Consider the following 22,685-nt stretch of genomic DNA (forward strand, 5'->3'; position numbering starts at 1 on the left):
CCTTAAGATTGACAAAAAATAAAAACTCTACAACAGCAAGTGGGTGGTGAAGATGTAGAGCAACAGGAACTCATACTCTTCATGATGGTGCAAATTGGTACAACCACTTTGGAAAACAGTTGGTAGCATCTAGTACTACTGAAGATAGGAATAATCTGTGACTCAGCAATTTCACTACTAGATTCATCATCAATTCTAAAAATACAAGTAGCTGTATACCAGGACACATACACAAAAATGTTTATATCTACACTGTAACAGTCCAAAGCTCCAAAAACGGTCATCTGTGACTGAATAACTTGTGGCATATTCATAAAATGGACTTCAATACAGCAAAGAAGATAAACCACACTCAATTGAGGAATCTCACAGACATTTAAAAAATGAAGCAAAACTCAAAAAATGCATAATAAAAACATAAGACCAGCATGTGACAAGTTCAAGTAAATTTAGGAAGGCATACATATGGGGTAGAAGTATAGATAAACCCCAAAGTCAAGAGAATGGTTACCTATGTGGAGACAGATGGATGTAACTGGGAAAGGACATGGGTGGTGTCAACCTTGCTAGTAATATTCTAATTCTTACCTGGGTGAAGATTATAACACTGTTTGCTTTATAGTTGCTCCTGTGCAGGTTTTTATACATTTTTAAATATGTACTTTAAAATAATAATAGGAATACAAGGGCTCTTCATTATGAAAATATTTGTTATCCAGCTAGGTGCAATGGCATATGCCCACAATCCTAGAAGCCAGGGAGGCTGAGGCAGGAGGATGACAAGTTAGCAAACTTGCAAGGTTCTGTCTTAAAATAAAAATCAAAAAATTCGGGGTGTGGGTCTGTGGTAAATCTCCCCTGGGTGCAATTCCCAGTACTAGAAGAATTTTTCTGATCCCAATGCCAGCAACTCTAAGGTGGCTTAGGGAGCAAAAGCCATCATGAAAGGACATTTACTAATGTGCTGATCACTAAATGCTAATCACACAAAACTTCTCAACTTGATTAACAACAGCAGTTTCTCTTGCTTGTTGTAAGAATCCATACTACAAATACATTTGCAAGTTCATTCCTTCAACAAATATTTACCACCTTCTAAGGCTTGTCAAACACTGTTCTCAGGGTACCAGCAAGGTCCAAAGTAAAAGGCCAGACAGAGAACCTGAGAACTTTCATTTTCACCCCCATTTGGCCTTGGCCTTCTTACTCTCCTACCAAGTTTTACACACCTAGAACCTAAAAGCAGCATTCCAAGACTCACATCAAGTCATTCTCAAAAACCATTACCCTAGGGAGGAATCATCCCTTGGATACATTTGATAAAATCATGATCTCCTGTTTTTAAGTAGGCAGAGATCCCCTTATCAAGAACTCTCAGTCAAGGCACTAGTTTTAACAATGGTGATGAATTTTACACTGCCCAAAGTGGGGTTAAAAACTTTCAAGGATTGCTTTGCCTGGGATTTAGAGACCAGAGGCTTGCGATATTTTAGAAATTATATACTAGATTTTGCATGTACTATAGTTTTTCTCAGGTTAAAGTCCATACCTTCATGGGATTCTCAAAGTTGGTCAACTAAAAAGAACAGCTGTGAATAAGAACAGCTCCCAACAGTTGAATAGTTCAGCTTTTGAGGGACAAGTCCAGGTAGTCACTGCTAGGTCATCTGAATTGAAACCCAGCTGTCCTGACCCCTAGGCCTGTGCTCTCAATGCCCGAGTTCTTTGAAGGCTTCACCTAGAGTGGAGAACTGGTGGCCCTGGTGAGCCTCAATGACCAGACACAGGAAACAGATGAGCTGCCTATCTTTCTAGCAATTGGGCTTAAATAAACTCCTGGCTGAACACTTCCTCTGGGCCATACTCTGCTTCCTATTCTATTTCTGGGTGAAATTTGCTGTCTGCATTGGAATATTACTTAACAATGGATGGCATAGGATCAGATTATGCTAAGTAAAGTTAGCCAATCCCTAAAAAACAAATGCCAAATGTCTTCTCTGATATAAGGGGGATGACTCAAAATGGGATAGGGAGGAAGAGCATGAGAAGAAGACTACCACAAAATAGAGAAGACAGGTGGGAGGGGAAAAGAGGGAGAAGGGGAGTTGCATGGAAGATGGAAGGAGAACCTCATTGTTATACAGAATACATATATGATGTAGTGATGAGAAAAAGAAAAAAAAGTGTCTCAAATTAGATTGGACAAAGAGGAAGAATGGGAGAGGAGGGGAAAAGTAGGGGGGATAGGAAGGGCAGAAGAATGGACTAGACAATATGATTGATGTATGTATATTCCATGTATGTTATTATGTCAAAATACATTCTGCTGTCATGTATGACTAAAAAAATAAAAATAAAGTATATGGTATAAATTAAAAAAAACCTGGTGAAAGAATGGACAAAAGACCAGAATAGACACATTTCAAAAGAAGACATACAAATGGCCAACACACATGTAGAAAAAATGCTCAACATTACTAATCATCAGGGAATGCAGGTCAAAGCCACATGAGGTATCATCTAACTCAAGTAAGAATAGCCATAATCAAATTTGTGAAGTAGAGCACCCTCGCACACTGCTAGTGGGAATGTCAACTTCTGCAACCTATCATAGGAGACAGAGGGGAAGTTCCTGAGAACTAAAAGCAGGTCTGCCCTATGATCCAATGACCCCACTCTGGATATATATGTAAAGGAAACAAAATCAGTTCATCAAAAAAGTAGCTCTCCTCCTGTATTTAATGCAGCACCTTTCACAATAGACAAGATGTGGCATCAACCTACAAGTCCAAGAGATGAATGCACAATAAGTGGTATACACACAATTAATGATATCCAGTATAAAAAGAAGGAAATCTGGTCATTTCTGCTATCATGGGTGAAGATGGAGGATAGTGCATTAAATGAAATAAGTCAGGCACACAAAGAAAAGCACCATATAATCCTCACTCATGTGTGTAACCTAAAAACATTAATCTCAAGAGTGGAAACTCAGAAAGTGTATACCACAGGTGGCCTGGTTAGAAACAATGAGGAGCCTGTTGGGGTGTTAGTTAAATGTCACATAATTACAATCAGGCAGAAGCAATAAGTTCCAGAATCTAATGTATAACACTGCAAGTACAGATAATGGTGCATATTACATTCTTTAAGAAATGTGGATATTAACTGTTCACCACAAACACAACTATTTAGGTAATGAATGCTATGGATGTATATTTTTAGACATGTTGTATCCAATAAGTATATATTTCTATATATTAATTTACCATTTTATCTAAAGAGCTAAGTTATTTTATTTGAAAATGAATATGGCTCAGAAAAGCTGTTTCTTAGTGTAGCATCCCAGGATTTCCTGTAGCACTTAAAACAAGAAAGTCTAGGCTCCATGTAAAAAAACAAACAAACAAACAAAACACACTTGCTTCATGATTAAGAAAGCCTCCCTAGACAAAGATTATCTTAGAAGCAAGAGGAGGATGCAAGATGAATTAAGGACAAAAATTCAAGGAAGGGAGTAAGATCGGATCTTTCTATAGACATTCAGACACCAAGTAATGACAACTTGGTCTAACACAATGGATGGAAGGAAAAATGAGGAATTCCATTGAACAAGGGGAAGGAATCAAGTTAGAAGAAATAGAACACGTACTTAGATTATGATTGGGGATGAAAATTATGATTACTATAAGCCATATTACATTACATTTCTATATCCTTTCTCTTTTAAAAATAATATCCAGTTCTCAAGTCTGAGAACATTAGCATAAGATGGTGATATTAAGGTTATAGCTAAATCCTGACAGTGTGTATTTAACTAACTATAAAGGTACATTGGCATTTGTTGGCTAGTTTAGGGAAACATGGGCAGCATATTGAATTTTAAAGTACTTGTAAATGCAGATTTAGAACTAAAAACAGAAGACAAACAAAGTAGATACCATCTGTGTATGTCATGTGATATGCTTCTATAACACGATTATATGTAAGATTGGGTTTTCATTTACTTTGTACCTAGAAAATAAGTCTATCATCTATTCTAAAGAGGCAAAGAACAGTGAAATACAACATAACACTTCATGCGTGAATAAAATGAAAAACGGGCTATGATATAAACACCAACATGTGCATTTTAATTATTTTTAAAAGTAATCTGTAGATCAAGTTTTCCTTCTAATGAGCTTAGGTGTCACCATTCATATTTTAGAAGTAAAAAGCTAAATGGACCAACTGAAAAAAAAAATGAATGATCATTCTGGGGTCTCTAAGAGAGGTAAAGACCCAGGGAAAATGGCTAAAACAGGTAGCACAGGAGTCAGGCCTTACCTGAGCACCCCCGAGCAGGCAGCCCAGGAAAAGAAAACAGACACCAAATGTAATTGACAATTTATTGAAATTGCTGAAGGCTCAGTGTGGACATCTGTGAGAAGTTAAAAACAAAATGTATATGCAAGCTCAGGGAGGACCTCATAATTTTGAAAGATTGAGTTCTAGATGAACCAGATTTTCATAAAAATACCAGAGAAAAACTCCTTTATGGCTCCAGAAAGAGGGAGAAAGAAGAATCCTTCTGAAATATTCTATAGCATTCTTCTTCCCAGCAAGACTGGCCTGCAGGAGAAACCAGTTATCAGAGCCTGATCTGTGGGGAATTAGCAGTTAACCTGCATAAGATAAGGGAAATAGCAACTCTAGCACACTCTAGCCATTCATTCCTACCTAACCAAAGGGAAGAGAAAAGAACTTAAGCACCCGTGAAATTCACAGTCCACAGGCACAACCTCCCCGGAGATTGAGACCTAATTATGGGAGTCTAGTTTCCCTTCACCTTGCTACCTCATAACCATTTACATCACCCACTTTGACCCAGCACATCATATCCAGCCATCAAGGAAAAATTACAAGGCATACCAAAAGGCAATACACACATTCAGAAGAGACAGACTAAACACCAGACAAAACATTGGAGGGTGTCAGAACTCTCAGAAATTTAGCTCAACTGCACTCATAAACATAAAGGTTGAGTAAAGAAAACTGAATCTTTAAAAATCAGTGGTGTCCTCACTCATGAACTCCTTTAACATTTTACTCAAAGTAAAATTTACTCATGTAATTACACAAGAAATTCAAACCCATAAACTTGTCTTTGTTTGCAGATGACATCTGTGAAAATAATTAGAATCAATAACCTCCTAGAATGGATAAGATTTTAGAGTAAGATTTCAATATAGAAAGTTAATACATAAGAGTCAAATTCCTTTCTTTTAATTCTATCAATTAACAAAAGTGGAATTTGAAATTAAAAACTGAAATACTAAAAATGAAATACTAAGGTGTAAATCTGATAAAAGGTATACAAGACCTATATAAGGGAAACGAAAATTCCAATGAATAAAAAAATAAAGAATGGAGCACATTCCATGTTCCTGGATAGAAAAATTCATTATGGTCAAGACGTCAGTGAGTTCTTTCCCACTTAATTTATACGGTCAATGCAATGCTAATCAAAATCAGTAAAGTATTTTGTGAATAGTGGCAAAATAATTTTTCCAAGGTACAAGGAGAAGCAAAACTTCCACTATAACCAATACAATATATTTTTTCTCTTTCCACATTTTTATATTGGTACATTACATCTAATAATACAATATTGAAAAAGAACAAATATGGAGGAAAAAGTATCCAATATCAAGACTTACCAGAAAACTACAATGGTTTGTGGAAAAACATGCATAAATTGGTAAATGGAGAAGACATTATAGCCAGAATTACACTAAGGCCAATAATTGGACAGAGGAAAAAGTCAATGCAATAAAGATAATCTTTTCAACAGATGATCCTAGAATAACTAGACATCCACATGCCAGAAGAAAGATAAATGTGCACACAAAAATTATACCCTTCACCCAACTAATGTGAAATAAATCATAGACCTAAATGTACACCACAAAAATTAAGAACTCCTACAATTTTCTAGGAGAATATTTCAATAATCTTGAATTATTATGACAAGGACTTCATACAACATCAAAGACAAAAATCCATGAAAAAATAAATTGGTTAGTAGGGCTTCATTAAAATAAATGTGTGCTCTGTGAAGGACACTGCCAAGAGATAAGCAAAAACACAAGATACAGTGTAAATCATAATATTTGCAAAAGACATCTAATAAATGGCTGTTATCCCAAATATAACAAAAACTCTTACAACTCAACAATAAGAAAATAAGTTGACTTTAAAATGGGCCAAATATACAAGAACCTTGCCAAGGAAGGTAGATATATATATATATATATATATATACATATGAAAAGATATAACAAGTTAGCATGTAAAAAGATGCTCCATATCATATGAGAAAATGCAAATTAAAACAAGCTGTCCCTCTATATCTATTAGAATGCCCTGAACCCTGAGCACCTGCAACACCAAATACCAGTGAGAATTTAGAGCAGCAAGAACTCTGATCATTCCCAAGTGGAATGCAAGTGCTACAGCCACTTTGGAATACAGTTTGGTGGTTTGTTAAAAACTAACATATTTTTATAAAATGATCCAACAATCATGTTCCTTGCCATCTACCCAAAAGTGTTAAACACTTGTGTCCATACACACAAAAACTGGCACAAGAATATTTAGAGCAGCTTTATGCATAACTGTCAAAAATTGGGAGTAATCAAGGTGTCCTTCAGTAAGGGAATGGGAAAATAAACTACATCTAGACAACATAATGTTGTGATTTAGCACTAAAAAGATGTGACCTACTAATACAGAGAAATAATAGAACTTTAAATGTTTATTACAACATAAAAAAAGCCAATCTGAAAAGTCTACCTACTACATGCTTCAAGTATATGACATTCTAGAAAAGGGAAAAAAATATTGAGATAGTAAAAAAAAAAAAAAAAGAACAAATAATTAGTTGAAACTACTCTTCTTGATAATATAATAGTGGACATATGTCACATGCACATTGTGTATGAATGTACAACAAGAATGAACCCAAATGTAAACTGCAGATTTTGAGTGACTGCAATGGATATTGGGGGATTGGGGTTCAAGGTTTTAACAACACAGACATTCAAACACTCAGCCACACCCCCAGCTCTATTTTGCATTTTATTTAGAGACAGAATCTCACTGAGTTGCTTAGTGCCTCACCATTGCTAAGGATGGCTTTGAACTAAGAATCCTCCCGAGTGAGCCTCCCGAGCCACTGTGATTACAAGCGTGCTCCACCACCATGCCTGGTGATTGCAATCTATTAATGTACATTCATCCGTTAGAATAAATGCACTACTTTGGTGGGAGATATTGATAATGGGGGAGTAACACAGAAAGTCTCAGTATCTTCTTCATTTTCCTGTGAACCCAAAATTCCTATAAAAAGATTAAATTTCCTTTAAAAATAAGTTCAATTTTTGGAAACATGATTGGAGCCTTGTTTTGTGTTGTTGTTCTTGCTGCTGTTTGTTTTGTTTTGTTTTGGTACTAGGGATTGAACCAAGTGGCATTCAACCCTTGATCCACATCCCCAGCCCTTTTTATATTTTATTTAGAGACAGTGTCTTTCTATGTTGCTCGAAGCCTTGCTAAGTTTCTGACACTGGCTTTGAACTTGTGATGCTCCTGCCTCAGCTTTCTGAGAAACATAGGATTACATGCTTGTGCTACTGTGCCCAGTGGGCTAGTTCTTAATATTCCCCAACCCGAACTGAAGACTGTCATTCTAAGTGAAATAAGCCAATCCCAACACACCAAAGGCCAAATGTTCTCTCTGATTTGTGGATGCTAGCCCAAAACAAGAGATGTTGGGGAGGGCAATAATAGAAATCCATTGTATTCTACAAAGGGAAACGAAGGGAGGGAGGAGGGGAATAGGAAAGACAGTAGAATTAATCAGTCATAACTTTGCTAGCCTTATATATGTATACACAATCAGGGTAACTCCAGATCTTGTACAATTACAAGAGTGGGATCCTAAATAGAATAAGTGATACTCTATGTATGTATATATAATGTATGCTAAATGTATATAATGTATATAATATAAACTGAATGAATATAATATATGCTAAAGGTCATTATCCTGTCTTATAGGACTAAACAAATTTAAAAAGTATTCCCCACCCATTCAAACCAAATTTCTAATTCGAATGCCTTCTTCAACATCTATCCTAACAGCCACAAACCATGTCATAAAAACCTGTTCTGGTGTTTGCTGACTGGCAGACATTAGCCTCTACTTCTAGGGTTTCAGAGTTTTGATAAAATGATTCCTACATGTTTATATGCCAGGGACTCTACTTTCAGATTGTTAACAACTGATTTTAAATTGGTAATAATTGATTATTTATGGGTTTTTAAATTGTTGAAAATTAAAATTGTCATTGTACTTACATATTTGCTTTTCCCATAGACATAACTCACTATTTCAACACAGCTCCTAGAATAAGGAAACATCCAGTCATTTAGTGACATCACTCTAAGTAAAGATGGAATTGTTGATCCTCTTAAACAATCTGCTAGTGGATCAGCCTCAAACTGAAATAGAATCACAAGACATAAATTACTGCTTTTTCAAAATCAACATTATCCAAGGGCATTTCCATTGTATATTGGTGCTATTTTCTACAGAAATCTCATAATTCTAGTCTTAACAATGAGTGGCTTGGAACTTGGATTCTATCCTGAGTGATATGAAGTTTTAGTTGAGAGTTCATTAGACTGAGATGATTCCAGGGCTTCCTTCAGCTTCCTCCACAGGTACATGGAGAATTAATGTAAAAATGTTACAGAAAACTAGGAACCAGTTTAAGTTTTTAGAAAAATGAAACTAAAAAAATTTACCAATTTACAGAAACTGCTAAACAACATCTATGTAGGGTCTTTTGACTCTGGTCAAATATATTTTTTCCATTGTACTTCTACATCAGCCTATGGAAGGGCACTGCCCACACTGTTGCCATGAAACTCTGAAACTCTTCTGGTTCTCAGTGCTGCCTGATTCATTAATCCTTCTTTGCTCTAATACTGTTAAAACTTTAGTCTTTGCTTTTAACATAGGTTCCTCTGCATCATTTTGATTCTATGTATTTGAGCCTTAGGAATACAATTGGGAGATCAGTCTTCCAACTGCCATGAACAAATGTCTATAATGTTAGATAAAGAGATGACATAGCTCCTATAGCAAAGTGCTCTTCATGCATTTTGATTCAGTGTTTGCCTGTTGTCTCACAGAGAAAAACAGGGTTACTCAAAAGAGCAACTGTCATAGCTATAAACATGACTGCATGGGTTCCTTTGTGCATTAGACTTTATTTGACCCCACAATGACATGAATATCTTCAAAATCCATCTTACTGACTTGTAATGTTGGAAGAGTCTTACTTCTTTCAAAGTTCTTCCTAAGAAAATCTAGGTCAAGCCTAAAACATCAGTATTTTAAGTTCTCTTTGTGCATTCTGGGATCTGAAAATTAAAACATTCCTATTGTGATCAATCCAAGGAAAATAATCAATGACAATTAGATGTTTGCAAATCAGGACCATTTTCCTGAAAAAATTACTGCCTGTCCTCAGTGTTGAAATACTGAAATTCACTAGTGGATGTGTTTCTGTTCATGATAGGAGTAGCTAGCTGAGGAAGGATGCTCTGTGTTCACTGCTGGGAGTTTACACTATATCACTAACTGAGGAAGGATATTCTCCCTCATTACAATGATTTAAGCTACCAGCTCAGCAAGAGGGTCTAGGAAGAATTAACTTTCCCTATCATTGTATAATATGCACCTAGTCCGTAATAGGAAAAAAATCATGATCTTTACTGTTGAGATCTTAGAAATTGGAAAATATCATGACTTGGATACCATTATCCAGCCTTCCCTCTGCAGAACACCTGCCCATCTGGAAACACCCATGAATCACTAACATAAGCCCCCTGAGATCAGCTTCCTAAGAGGTAGGGATTTGGATACAGAATCCCTCTTTCTTCTCACTGAGCCACTTTTTAAATGCAGTCACTTTCTTTGCCTCAACTACTTAGTTGTCAACTTGACTGGCCAGGTGTGGGGCAAGCAGCTGGATCTTAACCCTGGTAACAATATAGAACTCTAAAATAATCTTGTCCCTGGATTCACATTTGTACAGGCAATTCAGAGCATCTCTCTTTCATTATTCCTGCATCTCCTAACATTGCAGAACCAGAAAACCTGAAATTTCTCACTCTCCTCCAATAAAGAATACCATTTTCTCAGCCAGGTGCAGTGGCACATGCCTGTAATCCCAGCAGCTATAGAGGCTTAGGCAGGAGGATCACATGTTCAAAGCGAGCCTCAGCAATGGCAAAGGGCTTAGCAACTCATGATACTCTTGTATCTAACTAAAATACAAAGTAGAGCTGGGAATGTGGCTCAGTGGTTGACTGCCCAGGAGTTCAACCCTGGTACAAAAAACAACAACAACAACAAAAAACAATTTTCTAAACATTAGCCATAGGCATTTTTTAATACAAGAATCTAAGATGCTAAGGGATACACACAGATCTCAACCTCTGTGCACACACCATGCAGACACAAGCACAGTGAGAAAATTAGTACTTACTAGAGTCTTGACTTGACAAACTCCTTCAGTACTGTCATCCTTCTCATGGGACTCAGTCTCATATCTTTAGACAGGACCTCATCATTCTACAGTCTTTACACATTTCATCCATTACACCATTTTGTAAAAAAGTTAAAAATATGGCTACACTAGCAAGAATAAATTTATATTAGAGAAAACCATGGAAGTGGGGTGGGGGAGCCCCACCCAACCAACTTAGGTGTTACAATTCTGGGTCATAGACTTCTACAAATACACTATTTCTAAATCATGATTAAATAGTGACTTATTCTTTTTGATATTAATATTCAGAGACTGAACTAGGAAGGGGCTCTATCACTGAGCTACGTACTTGCCCCTCCCCTTTTTTCAGGCATTGATTCACTAATGTGCCTCAACTGGCCTCAAATTTGTCATCAAATTTGCCTTGATCTGTGTAGCTGTGATTATAGGTGCACACCATGACAACAGCTAAATCTAACTTTTTAAGACAGGGTTGTCTTCTACAGAGACTACATCAGTCACCATTACCTGTCAGGTAGCACAATTCAGCAATATGTACATGTGAACACGGAATAAGCCTATGACACTTTTTCCATCTGCCTTTGCTGACCAAGAGACCATCATTGTGGTTCCTTTTGGCATACATGGCCCACATGTCATACAACCAACAAAGCATTACACTAAACTGACTATTCTCTTTTCTACCCTTGTATGCAGTGATGGCTGAGAGACACTTAAGGGTATACAAGGCTCAATGAGCTTATTTGAAAATTTCTAAAGCACTCTGAGAACTTTTAAGAACACTTGCACTAATGGGGAAGGGCAAACCCTGACCCCTTTTTAAAATTTCAATTACAGATCTACACCCAGCATTTCTTCTCAGTCTTTCCCCCTAAGCTCATAGTTCCTCTTTCCAGGAGGAAAAGACATTTTTAAAACAAGATGTCACAAACACCTTTCTACACTTATGCTGCAATTCTCAAATGGCAAAGTGCCTTTCCTCCCAACAAAACAAATAGTGATTCTGCTAGAGCCTTCCACATTACTCATCAAAAAGGACCTTGCAAATGATAATCTGTCACAAGGATTCTGGCACCAGGTGTTTCTTAAGCACCTGGGAAGTTCAAGAGTTCTCACACCTCAAAGAAGACAACATCAAATCTGGCATTTGTGACTATTCTTCTAAGCTAGCCTCCTAGTTTCAATTCTTAAGATACTGATGCAGGTATAGATGTCTTTTCCTTAAAGAGGTTTGTAATTATTTGCTGAGAGCCACAACCAAGTCAAGATGGTGCCTGGCACTTTGCCAGAGGGAGTGGTTTGAGAAGTAATGCCAGCAAACTATTAAGATGATATTAATTGAGTTAAGCTGTGTATACTTAAGATGATGAGGATTCCTGTAACTGGATGATGCTAAATTGAAACAGGCTGTGTATTCAGTTAGGAATAAATACCTCTGCCATCCTACAATAAAATGGCTCCCGCTGTATCAACCTTCACAAGTTTCTTGTCAACCCCTGATTATTTTGCCCAGCCAGACTGCAGCAATTATTTAGAAAAAGCCCTGGGGTTCACCTGTGTCCCTGTCCTAGAACTTTCTCATGGTATGGAGTTCAATGATTCTGCAGTTTGTAACTCCATCAGAGCCTTTCAAATCTCCAGCCCACTCAAGCCAGCTTCTTCCAGGCTCCCCAATCCTAGAGGATGCTGCCATCATCCACCCATATCCTCTCCTTTTTCTGGCACCCAAAAGATCCACATCATCAACAAGTCCTGCAAATTTTCTCTCCAAGCCAGGACACCACCATTTACATGAGTCCCATTAACAACCACCTCATTGGGTACCTTACCTCCATTTTTATGTAGACACTGCCCACTCTTTGTACATATTGATAAAATAGTATTTAAAAACAGATCTCCTGTGCTGGGGATGTGGCTCAGTGGTAGAGTGCTTGCTTAGCATGCTCAAGGACCCAGGTTCAATCCCAGGGCCAAAATAAAATTAAGCAAAACAAAACAATAACACCAACCCAAAAAAAATAAAGTGAATCACTTTATTAATCTACATAACATTACATGATCTCGGTAAAGTCCAATTTGTCCCACAGAACAAAGTTCTATACAAGGGGTTCCCTACCCGACCCTCCAATAAGGGTCCAGCACTTGCCTGCTCCTACACCTCCTGCCCTGTGTTCATCTTACTTCTCTAGAGAACACATCAGCCTTTTGAGATAGGGTCACAACAGGCCCATCTTAGAAAGTGTGTCTTTGCCTCCATCATCCCCTTCATTCTCCTCTCCCTGATTTGCACACAGCTCACTCCTGACATGTATATTTCAGCTTCTCAGAAGGTTTCCATGACCACACAATCTACAGAGCCATGAGAGAGTTCCCATAACATGAAATATTATCAGAATAGATCCATCTTATCTGCCTGCTGTGAGAATCCAAGTTCCTCAATCAGGAGACTCAACTGTCCTAGCATGCACAGCCAAGATACAACTGAGACACTAACTCCTTTTGGAGAAAATACAGAAACACTGAAGGTGGCCCACATGACAGGGTAATGTTCTCACTGGGCAATTCCCTTAGATGCCCATTAGAGTGCAGGGTATTTCCAATGGCTCCACATGGCTATATTTTGTGTTCTTATAAACGAATAGAACTCTTTTCCGTATCATTCATCTGCAACTTGTTTCTAGTTGCTCCAAGTGTCTGGCTTTCTTTAAATGATCATTCTTTCATTTGTCAAAACTAGAAAGTCAACCATGTCAACTGGCGCTTCCTGGTTTACTGAGTTAAGTTTACTTATTTCTTTGTGCACACTCAAGTTTGAGATTGGGGAACACATGAATTGTAAGGCTTAGCACATAACTGAAATCAAATCAAAAGTAATTAATCATTTTTACTCTTTTTGCACCAAGTACTACAGAGCTAAGACTTCTAGACATGTACATTTTTCTATCTGAAGACTAACCATATTTTATTTTTATCCAATAGTACATCTACATGTTGAAAACTATTCTAGCCACTTCTAATGCTGACAGAGTGACCCTGCTAGAGCTGTCTAATGATGCCACATTGCCCCCTACACAGGCACTTGAATGATAGTTGTCAAAGAAACTACATTATTTTACATTTCTACTGCAATGTAGGAAGGTTGGTTCTACATTTCCCAAATCCTTACCAAGTTGTTAATATCTGGTTTCATTTTAGCTATCCTCATGGATGTGGAGTAGTACCTTATTTTGAGTCTCACTGGCTGATGATGTTGAACATTTTTTTTATGTGCTCACTGGCCAGAATATCTGCTTTGGAGGAAGGTCTCTAGAGAAAGGTCTACTCAGATGATGTGTCCATTATTTAAACATTGGCTATCTATGTGTTGGGTTCTGTTCTTTATTTATTCTGGATACATTTTCTTTTAAGACATGTTACTTGCACATATTTTGTCCTTGTCTGTCAGTTGTCTTTCCACATTTTTGACAAGATACTTTGAACAAAAGTTGTTAACTTGAAGTTCAATCTACCCATATTGTTCTTTATCACTGTGCTCTTGGTGTCCTATCCAAGAAGAATTTGCCTAATAAAGTCAAAATTTACTCCTATACCTTTAAAGAAAATTTCCCCTTTAGCTCTTACATACATATAGGTCTATTTTGAGTTAGTTCTGGAATTAAATTTGGGTAAACTCTGTGCATTGTGTGAGGAGTCAGGTGGATATCCAGTCACCCCAGCATGTAATTGAGAAGACTTTTTCTCCCTTGTTTAATTAATTAGCAATAATTTTTTATATATATATAAATGTAGATATATATATATATATATATATATATATATATATATATATATATATATACACATATGTACACGTATAGATACATATATATACATACAAATATATGTAGACATACATATGTATATGTATTATATATTTTATATTATACATATATTATACACAAACATATATATTCACATCTCAACAAATAATATAGATGTATAAAATAAGTAAAATTGCTATTAAAATTTTTTCAGAGAGAAAATAATTTTCAATTTTTAGTTGATATAGGCTTCCTACATTGTTTATTCAATAACTGAATACTGGGGTCCATCCCTAATATCAAAATCTTATATAAATATAATGTATATATATACACACAAATCCACACATATTTTCTGTTGGATGGATATACCCATTTGTATATTTATATATATATCAGTTGATGGACAGAAGTTTAATTACTTTGCAAGCAAAGGAAAAATGCAAGGGACTCTTGTCCCAGAGGCTGTGATTCTGCACATCAGGGGGAACAAAGTGTCTTTAAAGATGTGATTTCAGGTGTGCCCGGTCCTATTTCACCTCTTAATCTGGGATATAATCATTTTCTAAGTCTTCTGCTGCCATCTCCAACTCTGAATTTCTTCACTCCTGTGGTGGGTGTGTGCTCAAGGACAGATAACTGAATGGGGACAAAAAGTAATCCTGTTCCAGGTTAGGGATGGGGAGAAGGGGATGGAAAATATGTTGATTTTAAAATAAGCCTCAGTGGCAGAGCATCAGTTAATTTTTTCCGTTTAATTCATACTTAACTGAACTTTAGTTGTTCATGGTAGGTGACATATTATTTAAAAGGGCATCACTTTTATACCAGTTCAAATAGAGCAATTTCTAAAAATAATATATAAAATCTGTAGAACACTATATTTTCCACTTTATACACATTTATAGTTGTTGAAATCAATTTGATTCCTCTCCCTGGGAACAATTTGCTTCAAATTTATCTGCTACAGAGTTCTAGAAACCGGAAAATCAACTGAAAGAACTATTTGTATCAGAGTTGGGGAGCTGACCACTTGGGAGGATAAAAAGGTGTTCCGTGGTGGAAATGTGGTGAGTGACACTCCTGAGTGAAGCAGCAGTCTGAGCCAAAGTTTAGAGGAGAATAAGCAGGGTCTGTGGGAATCTGGCATGCCCAGGGCTGAAAGGTATATGACAGGTGGGGAGGGAGACGGAGCTGGAAAGAGAAGCAGATCACATACAAGACCTGATGATGCCCAAAAAACACTTGTTGAAGAAACAAAACAGAGATGGTAGGAGCCAAAGGAGGAGGTTTGGACCACATGGTTCTTCTAAGCCATTTTGTTCCCTGACAACTGGGTAAGACACTTCTTGAGGGTAGGGATGTCCAATGTTCACTGTCCTCCCTGCTTCACTCCCCACTGGAAAATGGCTCCCTAACAACTGAAAACACAAGTAGAAGCTCCTGAGGGTGTAAGGACCCTTTGCTGGGAGCTGCCTGTGAGTTCACCACACAAAGTTGGGAACAGACAATTCTATGGTGGACCAGTCTTTCATGGAAGACAACATGCTCATGAGATGTCATAAGATGGAGTCCCTTATTCCATCAACTGCCAACCACTCTACAAGCACCAGCCCAAGAATTCCTGATGCTCAGAACCCAGTGATCTCATCTTTAGAGAACAATGGGACTGGGCCTTCTGGGGACTCCCATTGGTGGGCAGAGTAGTGGGTCAGTTCACTCTTTGCAGAGCCATAGGCCTGGTAACCAGAGTGAACCTTATAAATTCGCAAAAGGAGGACATGGGCCTCCCTGGTCGTAAGTACACCCAGTTCTTTTGAGAGTGAGTGACAAACTTTCAGGGAAGACCCTTTGCATGGATGGGGGGGAGGGGGGTGCTGCCTGAATGGAGTGCTATTTAGTTAAGAGACAGACTCCTCTAGGAAACTAAGGACTCCTCAAAGGCAGAGACCATGCTCTGCCCAAGGAGAAGAGATACAATTGATGTCCTTGTCCTTAGTGAGGCTTCTTGGTGTGAATGACTGCATGGGTTTTGGACTGGGAGCAGGAAGGCCTGACTTGAGTCTGGGCAGGTCTGGCCCCTCTACACCTAGTGTTCCTTATCTAAAAAAGGCTAATGGGGTCTCTTATGTGCCCTGCAAATATAGCTTTGACTGAATCAGGAAATTATTAGGCATGTCTTTGAGAAGGGTGGGAAGGAATGAGAGGATGAATGAGCCAAATCCAGGAGAGGAATGAGACACAGTTCAGGTCCCAAGCTAGAGCTCTCAGTCAGCTTGCCTTTTTTGTTTTTTTTTTTTGTTGTTGTTGTTTTTTTACTGCCTCAGCGTGGGTCCCATGGTACTTCGGATTGTTGGGGCTCTGCACCGTGATAACTGGTGGCTGCATGCTGGTACTCCACTGGAGGAAGAACCTGCGGAGGAGACAGCGTGCCCAGCAGTGGGTGGAGGTGATGAAAGCTGACACATTTAGTTACAGCCCACTGCTGTACTGGGTCAACAAACGACGCAGATATGGCATGACGGCCACCATCAGAATAGATCCTCCCCGGGCTCTTGCCTATGCTGATATTGAACTCGAAATTCCGGATCTTCCATCGGAGCCGCACCCCCCTGAAGACAGGCGTCATGCCTTCAGAGGCAGCAGCCCTGAGGCAGAAGCCCCTGTTACCCTCCAACCTGCTCTGGTGGTCCCACAGCAGCCCTCACCTAAGGGGATGCCAGAGCGCCAGACCCCATCGCCCTTCCCGATTATCTTTCCAGAGATCCCCTCTGCCCCTCCCCTCCACACCCTGAACTTTCCTCGCATGCTATCCCACTCGGCCTCCTACCCCTTTTTCAAGGCTCCTGAAAGGCAGGTCCACTTCTATTCCCTTTCTGCACTGCCACAAGGGCTGAACTGACCCAATGTGTAGACTTTTACTACAGCGTTGAAGCCTCCTCTCACTGAAAGAGAGAGTTTCAGGGGCCAGGTATTAAAAAAAGGAGTCAAAGACTGTGATCCTGATACACAGGTCATATAACCTTATAGATGTTACATAGTAAAGTTTTTTTGAAAAATCAGAGTCATTGCGTCTCATTTGCCAGTAAGAAGGCAACATCCTTCCCCAGTGTGATGGTGGCACAAGTCTCACCAATACAATGAGAACTGGAGGCTGGCTCTGAAGAGACACATTGAGCCAATAGTTATGGATGAGCTCAATTCCCTCCAAGTATTCAATGTGTTCAAGACCCCGGGCTAGGTCCCCAAAGGCACTGCTCTTCTGCAGGATGGGAAGTAAAATTGCCACAAGAGTAACAGTTGCCAATGGCACACGGCTACAGCAGTCCACAGTGGCTACGCCACTGGCCAAGCAAGTCATCATGAGGTCACTGAACCACACCACACTATGTGCTGACTGGGTGATACCTATGATGTATCGATTCTTAGCTGGTCTTTCTCTACATGATTTATAACAGAACAACACTGCAAAATGGTTATTATGATTTTTCTTTTACTGATGAGGAGACAGGTTCCAAGGTTTATTTTTTGTTATTTTCTCTGAGCCTCTTCTCCCATGTACATCTGCCTGGCATTACAGTTCCTGCTCTTCCACCCCATGGTATCCCTTCCCTAATCACGTCTTCTTAAAACATCCTTGGTGAATGAATGCTTCACTGTGTGTACAGGGTCATCAGCTTGGCCTGCAGATTTGCTTACTGGAAGGGCTGGTGGTAACCACCTAATATTATATGGAGTAACACATCCAAAAAGTGTATCCTAAGATATCCATGGCTACACGAACGTTGAGTCCCCTGTCATTCTTCTACATGGGAATATTAATAATTTTTATACCTTCTGGATAAGTTAAAAAGGAGACACAAAGATAATTATGAGATATTTGCCCCAGTTTAAAGATAAGAAAACCTGATTCTGTCCCAAAAATTCTTCCCATTTACTCTAAAAATGAGCAAAACCACTTACCATATTTCATCAAAACTGTAAATGTACATGGCCCTGAGAGAAGTGCCTGTTTTGCCTATTTTGTGGTGTGTGGTGTGTGTGGTTGTGATTCTCAGAAGTTAGTAAACATATAACCAATTTTTTTTCTCTCCCCCCCCCCCGTGTGTGGGCTGAAGGGCTTAGATCCAGCAACTGCAAAGAAAGCCTGATTCCTATCTATATGACCTCTAGCAATATATTTTAAGCCATTTTTATTTTTTAAAGTTAAGTGGAACCATTTCTTCCTTGTGTAAACATGATCTTATATTGTATCTCAAAATAAAAACAGGACTAAGCAGATCTTCTCTGGAAGAACAGGGGCAGAGGTTCACTTCTCCCTCACCTTGCCCCCTCGTCACCTTTCCCCCTCGTCACCTTGCCCCCTTCAACTCTGCAGAGACCTAAAGCCCCTGACATACAGGTTTCACTGCTTCACACTCAAGACTCTAATTCTGAAGGTAGATTCTAGAACATTAATTTGTGCCAATGATCAGTTAGCCCCTGCTTTCAAAGGAGGAGAGAAGCCATAAACATAAATCAAAGAAGATTTTCTTTTTCTTAAAAATCAAGCGAGTGGGGGGAGGCTTTGTAACACATAGTGACAATAAAAATGTTTTATTCAGATAAATTAAAATGGCTATCACTGATATGAAATGAAGCTCAAACTGAGTTATAAAAACCTTGAATTCACACCCTAAACTGAACCAAAATTGCTTATATGTGACCAAAATAGCTCCACTAGAACAAAAGTAGATTTGCATTACTTCATATGGGAATACTAGTTAGGTTAGGTTCATATAATAAAAAAACACGCTCTGTAAAATCTCAGGATATCCAAATGTATTCCGGTTTGGATATGAAAGAAACAAAATCTAGTTGGTGTTGGTAAACAAGCCAATGAGATGCACAGCAAACAAAAAGCTGTCAATAAAAACTACTTGACAGGCCACTCATCCCATGGGATTCAAAATTCTCCACTGTGACCAGCAGGGCCAGCACAGGGGCGTGGAGTGTTATGTGCAGCAATGCAAAGAAAGGAAACTGCAGTAGAATGCAACACAGCCAGCAGCAGAGGAAGGGTGTCCACTCCTCAGCTTTGTTGCCTCACACCCATTCCTGGGTGCCAGGTACATTACAGCATCTTGAAGCCAGGCACTTTATTCCTCTGGGAATTCTACAGGACCTGTTGCCTCTCTGAATAATGGAGAGGCTCTTTAAGTAAACATTATGATGCCAGATTTTATATATATATATAATGAGAAAGCAATGCTTTGGGAAACTAAAGAATGAAGCAGTGGAAGCTGCCACGCAGAATAGCTAAAGGATTGCAAATGAAAGCCAAACTCAGATCACTACCCAATCTTTCTCAGAGAGCTGAGGATGTGGCAGTTGATGCTTGACTATAGCTCAACACAAGGACTAGGCTGGGTAAGTGAGGACCCCATACAGATATAAATCCCACAGATATAAATTCACAGTAAGTAATTGGTTTCTGGGGCTTGTAAGCTGGTCTTCTTAACTAGAACAAAGGAAGTTGAGATAACAACCTGTGTCTGGAGACATGATAGTTTCTCTGGCAGAGTGACAAGGGATCACAGGCCTGAGTGCAGAATGGGTGCATGTGGCAATGACCCAGCAATTCCATTCCTAGGCATATATTGGGGGAAGAAAACATATCTACAAAACCCTGCACAATAATATTCACAGCAGTATCATTCTTAATAGTCCCAATGTAGAACAATCAAATAACTCATGAATGGATAAATAAAATGGGCTATGTCCATACAATGGAATATTACTCACCAAAAAAGAAATGAAGTACTGCTACATGCTACAACATAAACAGACCAGGACAGCATTACACTACAAGAAGCATACCCAAGGCCACATATTATGATTTTGTTCATAGGAAATGTCCCAAACCCAGAATCACTCCTAAAAGACCCTCCAGTCCCATTAATCATCACTCTCACTGTCAATTTTATCAGCCCCCAGTAACTACTAACCTACCTTTCATCTCTATGGATTTGCCTATTTTGAACAGTTTTTATAAATTATATAAGATGTGACACTTTTGTCACAGTACAGGAACAAAATAGTGGCCCCATAAATATTTGCTGAACAAGTGGAGAAGCAGTATAGAAAGAAAGAATATATGGTCTAGGAAAAGGTCACACAATTTTAGAGGTAGGAGAAATGTCATCTAGTCCAAATATCTAATTTTGTAGGTGAGGAAATCTAGATCCCCCAAAATCCTGGACTGATTCCGGATAGTCAGACATAGAGTGACAGAAGTGAGAATTAGAACACAAAAGGTTTGATTTACAATGTAGGAGTTTTTGTAGACTAACTCCTCAAAATAAAACTTCCCTTTTTCTTTCACTTCTCTAATATGATGCAGTGATCAGTACCTCCTTAGGTGTAGGGCTTCCTTACTTGCTTGTGTCTAAACATGGATGAGACTTTTTCTGGTGTTTTAGGATGAATTTGTTTCAAGAAAAAGACCCAAATCCTTTCTCAATATAACCAGGCCCTTTCAACCTCTAGTATTTGGTTACTACTATGGTTTCTCCCTTTGAGCAGGTGTTTTGTGGTGATCTCCTACTAAAGTACAAGCTCTGCTTAATTTTGAAAGCTCACAAGCTGGCAGCCCCAGGAAGAATGACTCTAGAGCTCACTCATTCTCGAAGAATAGCTCTGACATGTATTGTATCACCTTATTCTGATTCCTTATCTAAAAACTAAAAAGATATTTCACAACTATAGACTTTAGGAACAGAACTCTAAAATGTCTTTGCTTATATAGTTGTTTGAATACTGGATCCACAAACATGTATTATTCACTCTTGTTTGATATGTTTTCTCTATGATGAGGATTAATGATCTTCTTGACAATAAATATTTCTGTGATTCTTTGAGGAAAAAAAATTGACTCCAGCCTTACCTCACTCTATTTTATAATCATGGAACAATTACTATTTTACCCCTTCAGTTTGTGAATCCAGTACAAAGATTAACCAGCTGTTGCTTTTTTAATTGAGAAGTAAACCATCTTTCCCCCTCCATTCCATGTGAAGCAAAACCCACAATCTATTAAGTTTGTCCAAAAAAGTCATGCTTGATAGTATTAAAAAAAGAAATCATTAGTCTAAGAATTTCTATACATTTTCATCAAACTTCTAAAACCATAGTTTTCACAGGAAAATCTATCAACTGAACAATATCCAACAGATGAATTCTGAATTTCATCTAGATGACCTTTTTTACATATATATGATATGAAGGATAGCTTTGCTCAAAGGAAGTGCACATCAGAAAAAGTGGGTTCAAAAGATTCGTTAACCTAGAAGGGAACAGTGATTTCCTCTAGTATAAATCTGACCCCTTCATTTGAAAGAAGAGGAAAGTGAACTTAGCAAAGGAAGGACAGACTTCTCAAGAAATAGTTGTAGAACAAGAGAATGTCCCAGCCAGACAGAAAGGAAGGAAAGGGGAGGGGAAAAGAACCTCACACTAAAACTCACACCAGATACAAATATTAATTCAAAATGATCATGGATTAAAATGTAAAACATAAACCCATAAAGAAAAGGAAAGTAAAGCTCAGCAAGGGAACTTGGTTTGCCAGAGTTCACCCAGGGACTTTGACTTGTCACAGAGCTTGTTTCAATACATTATTATTCACCAGCTTAGCAAACTCCAATTGGCCCTGATCATTCTCTACTCAGGCTCATTCAGAGTAAATGGTTGCTATTCTGTTGACTGGATATTTGTTCATGCTCCTTTGGTCTTGAAAAATCTGTTTCATGCTACTTCAATTACTCATTCAGCCTTCACTAGGCAACTGCCCTGTCCAGCCATCTTGCAGGATTAGAAGCTGGAAGTCATGTTTCCCATCTCAAGGGACTCAGAATTCATCGGGGAGAGAGTGGAGTCTAACCCTAATGAGATTTAAACCCCTTCAGGGCAACAACCATTTTTCCTTCCTTTTCTCCAGGTGAGCACAGCCAGTGGAACTCTAGGCACACCTGGCACATTTTGGTGATTGGGCAGTCTTGAGGTCCAGTAGCAAAGTAGCATGTCCAAACTGCACAGCTCATGAGGGCTGATCACATCTACTTCAGTGGTTGTGCTGTTAGCCACTGTTCCAGAAGGTCATAATCAAGACAAGTCAGAGCACCAAGAGCAGAGCTGAAATTTCCCCTGGACTCACTCCCCTCTGCACTGCCAAGTGAAGAAACACAGACCTTAATCAATTTAGTCAATTAATTAACTCTTT

General features: G+C 38.5%; 1 protein-coding gene across 1 annotated transcript in view; it reads left to right on the top strand.

Annotated features, from left to right (window-relative positions):
- Positions 1 to 17,327, top strand: part of LOC143641970 (testis-expressed protein 38-like) — a 30,281-nt gene extending 12,954 nt beyond the window's left edge. The window contains exons 2-3 of the mRNA XM_077110072.1: positions 16,155 to 16,222; positions 16,753 to 17,327. Of these exons, the coding sequence (XP_076966187.1) occupies positions 16,155 to 16,222; positions 16,753 to 17,327 (643 nt within the window). The remainder of the gene's footprint in view (positions 1 to 16,154; positions 16,223 to 16,752) is intronic.
- Positions 17,328 to 22,685: the final 5,358 nt, after the last annotated feature.

The sequence above is a fragment of the Callospermophilus lateralis genome, chromosome 1, assembly GCF_048772815.1.
Source record: "Callospermophilus lateralis isolate mCalLat2 chromosome 1, mCalLat2.hap1, whole genome shotgun sequence".
NCBI classification, from domain to species: Eukaryota; Metazoa; Chordata; class Mammalia; order Rodentia; family Sciuridae; genus Callospermophilus; species Callospermophilus lateralis.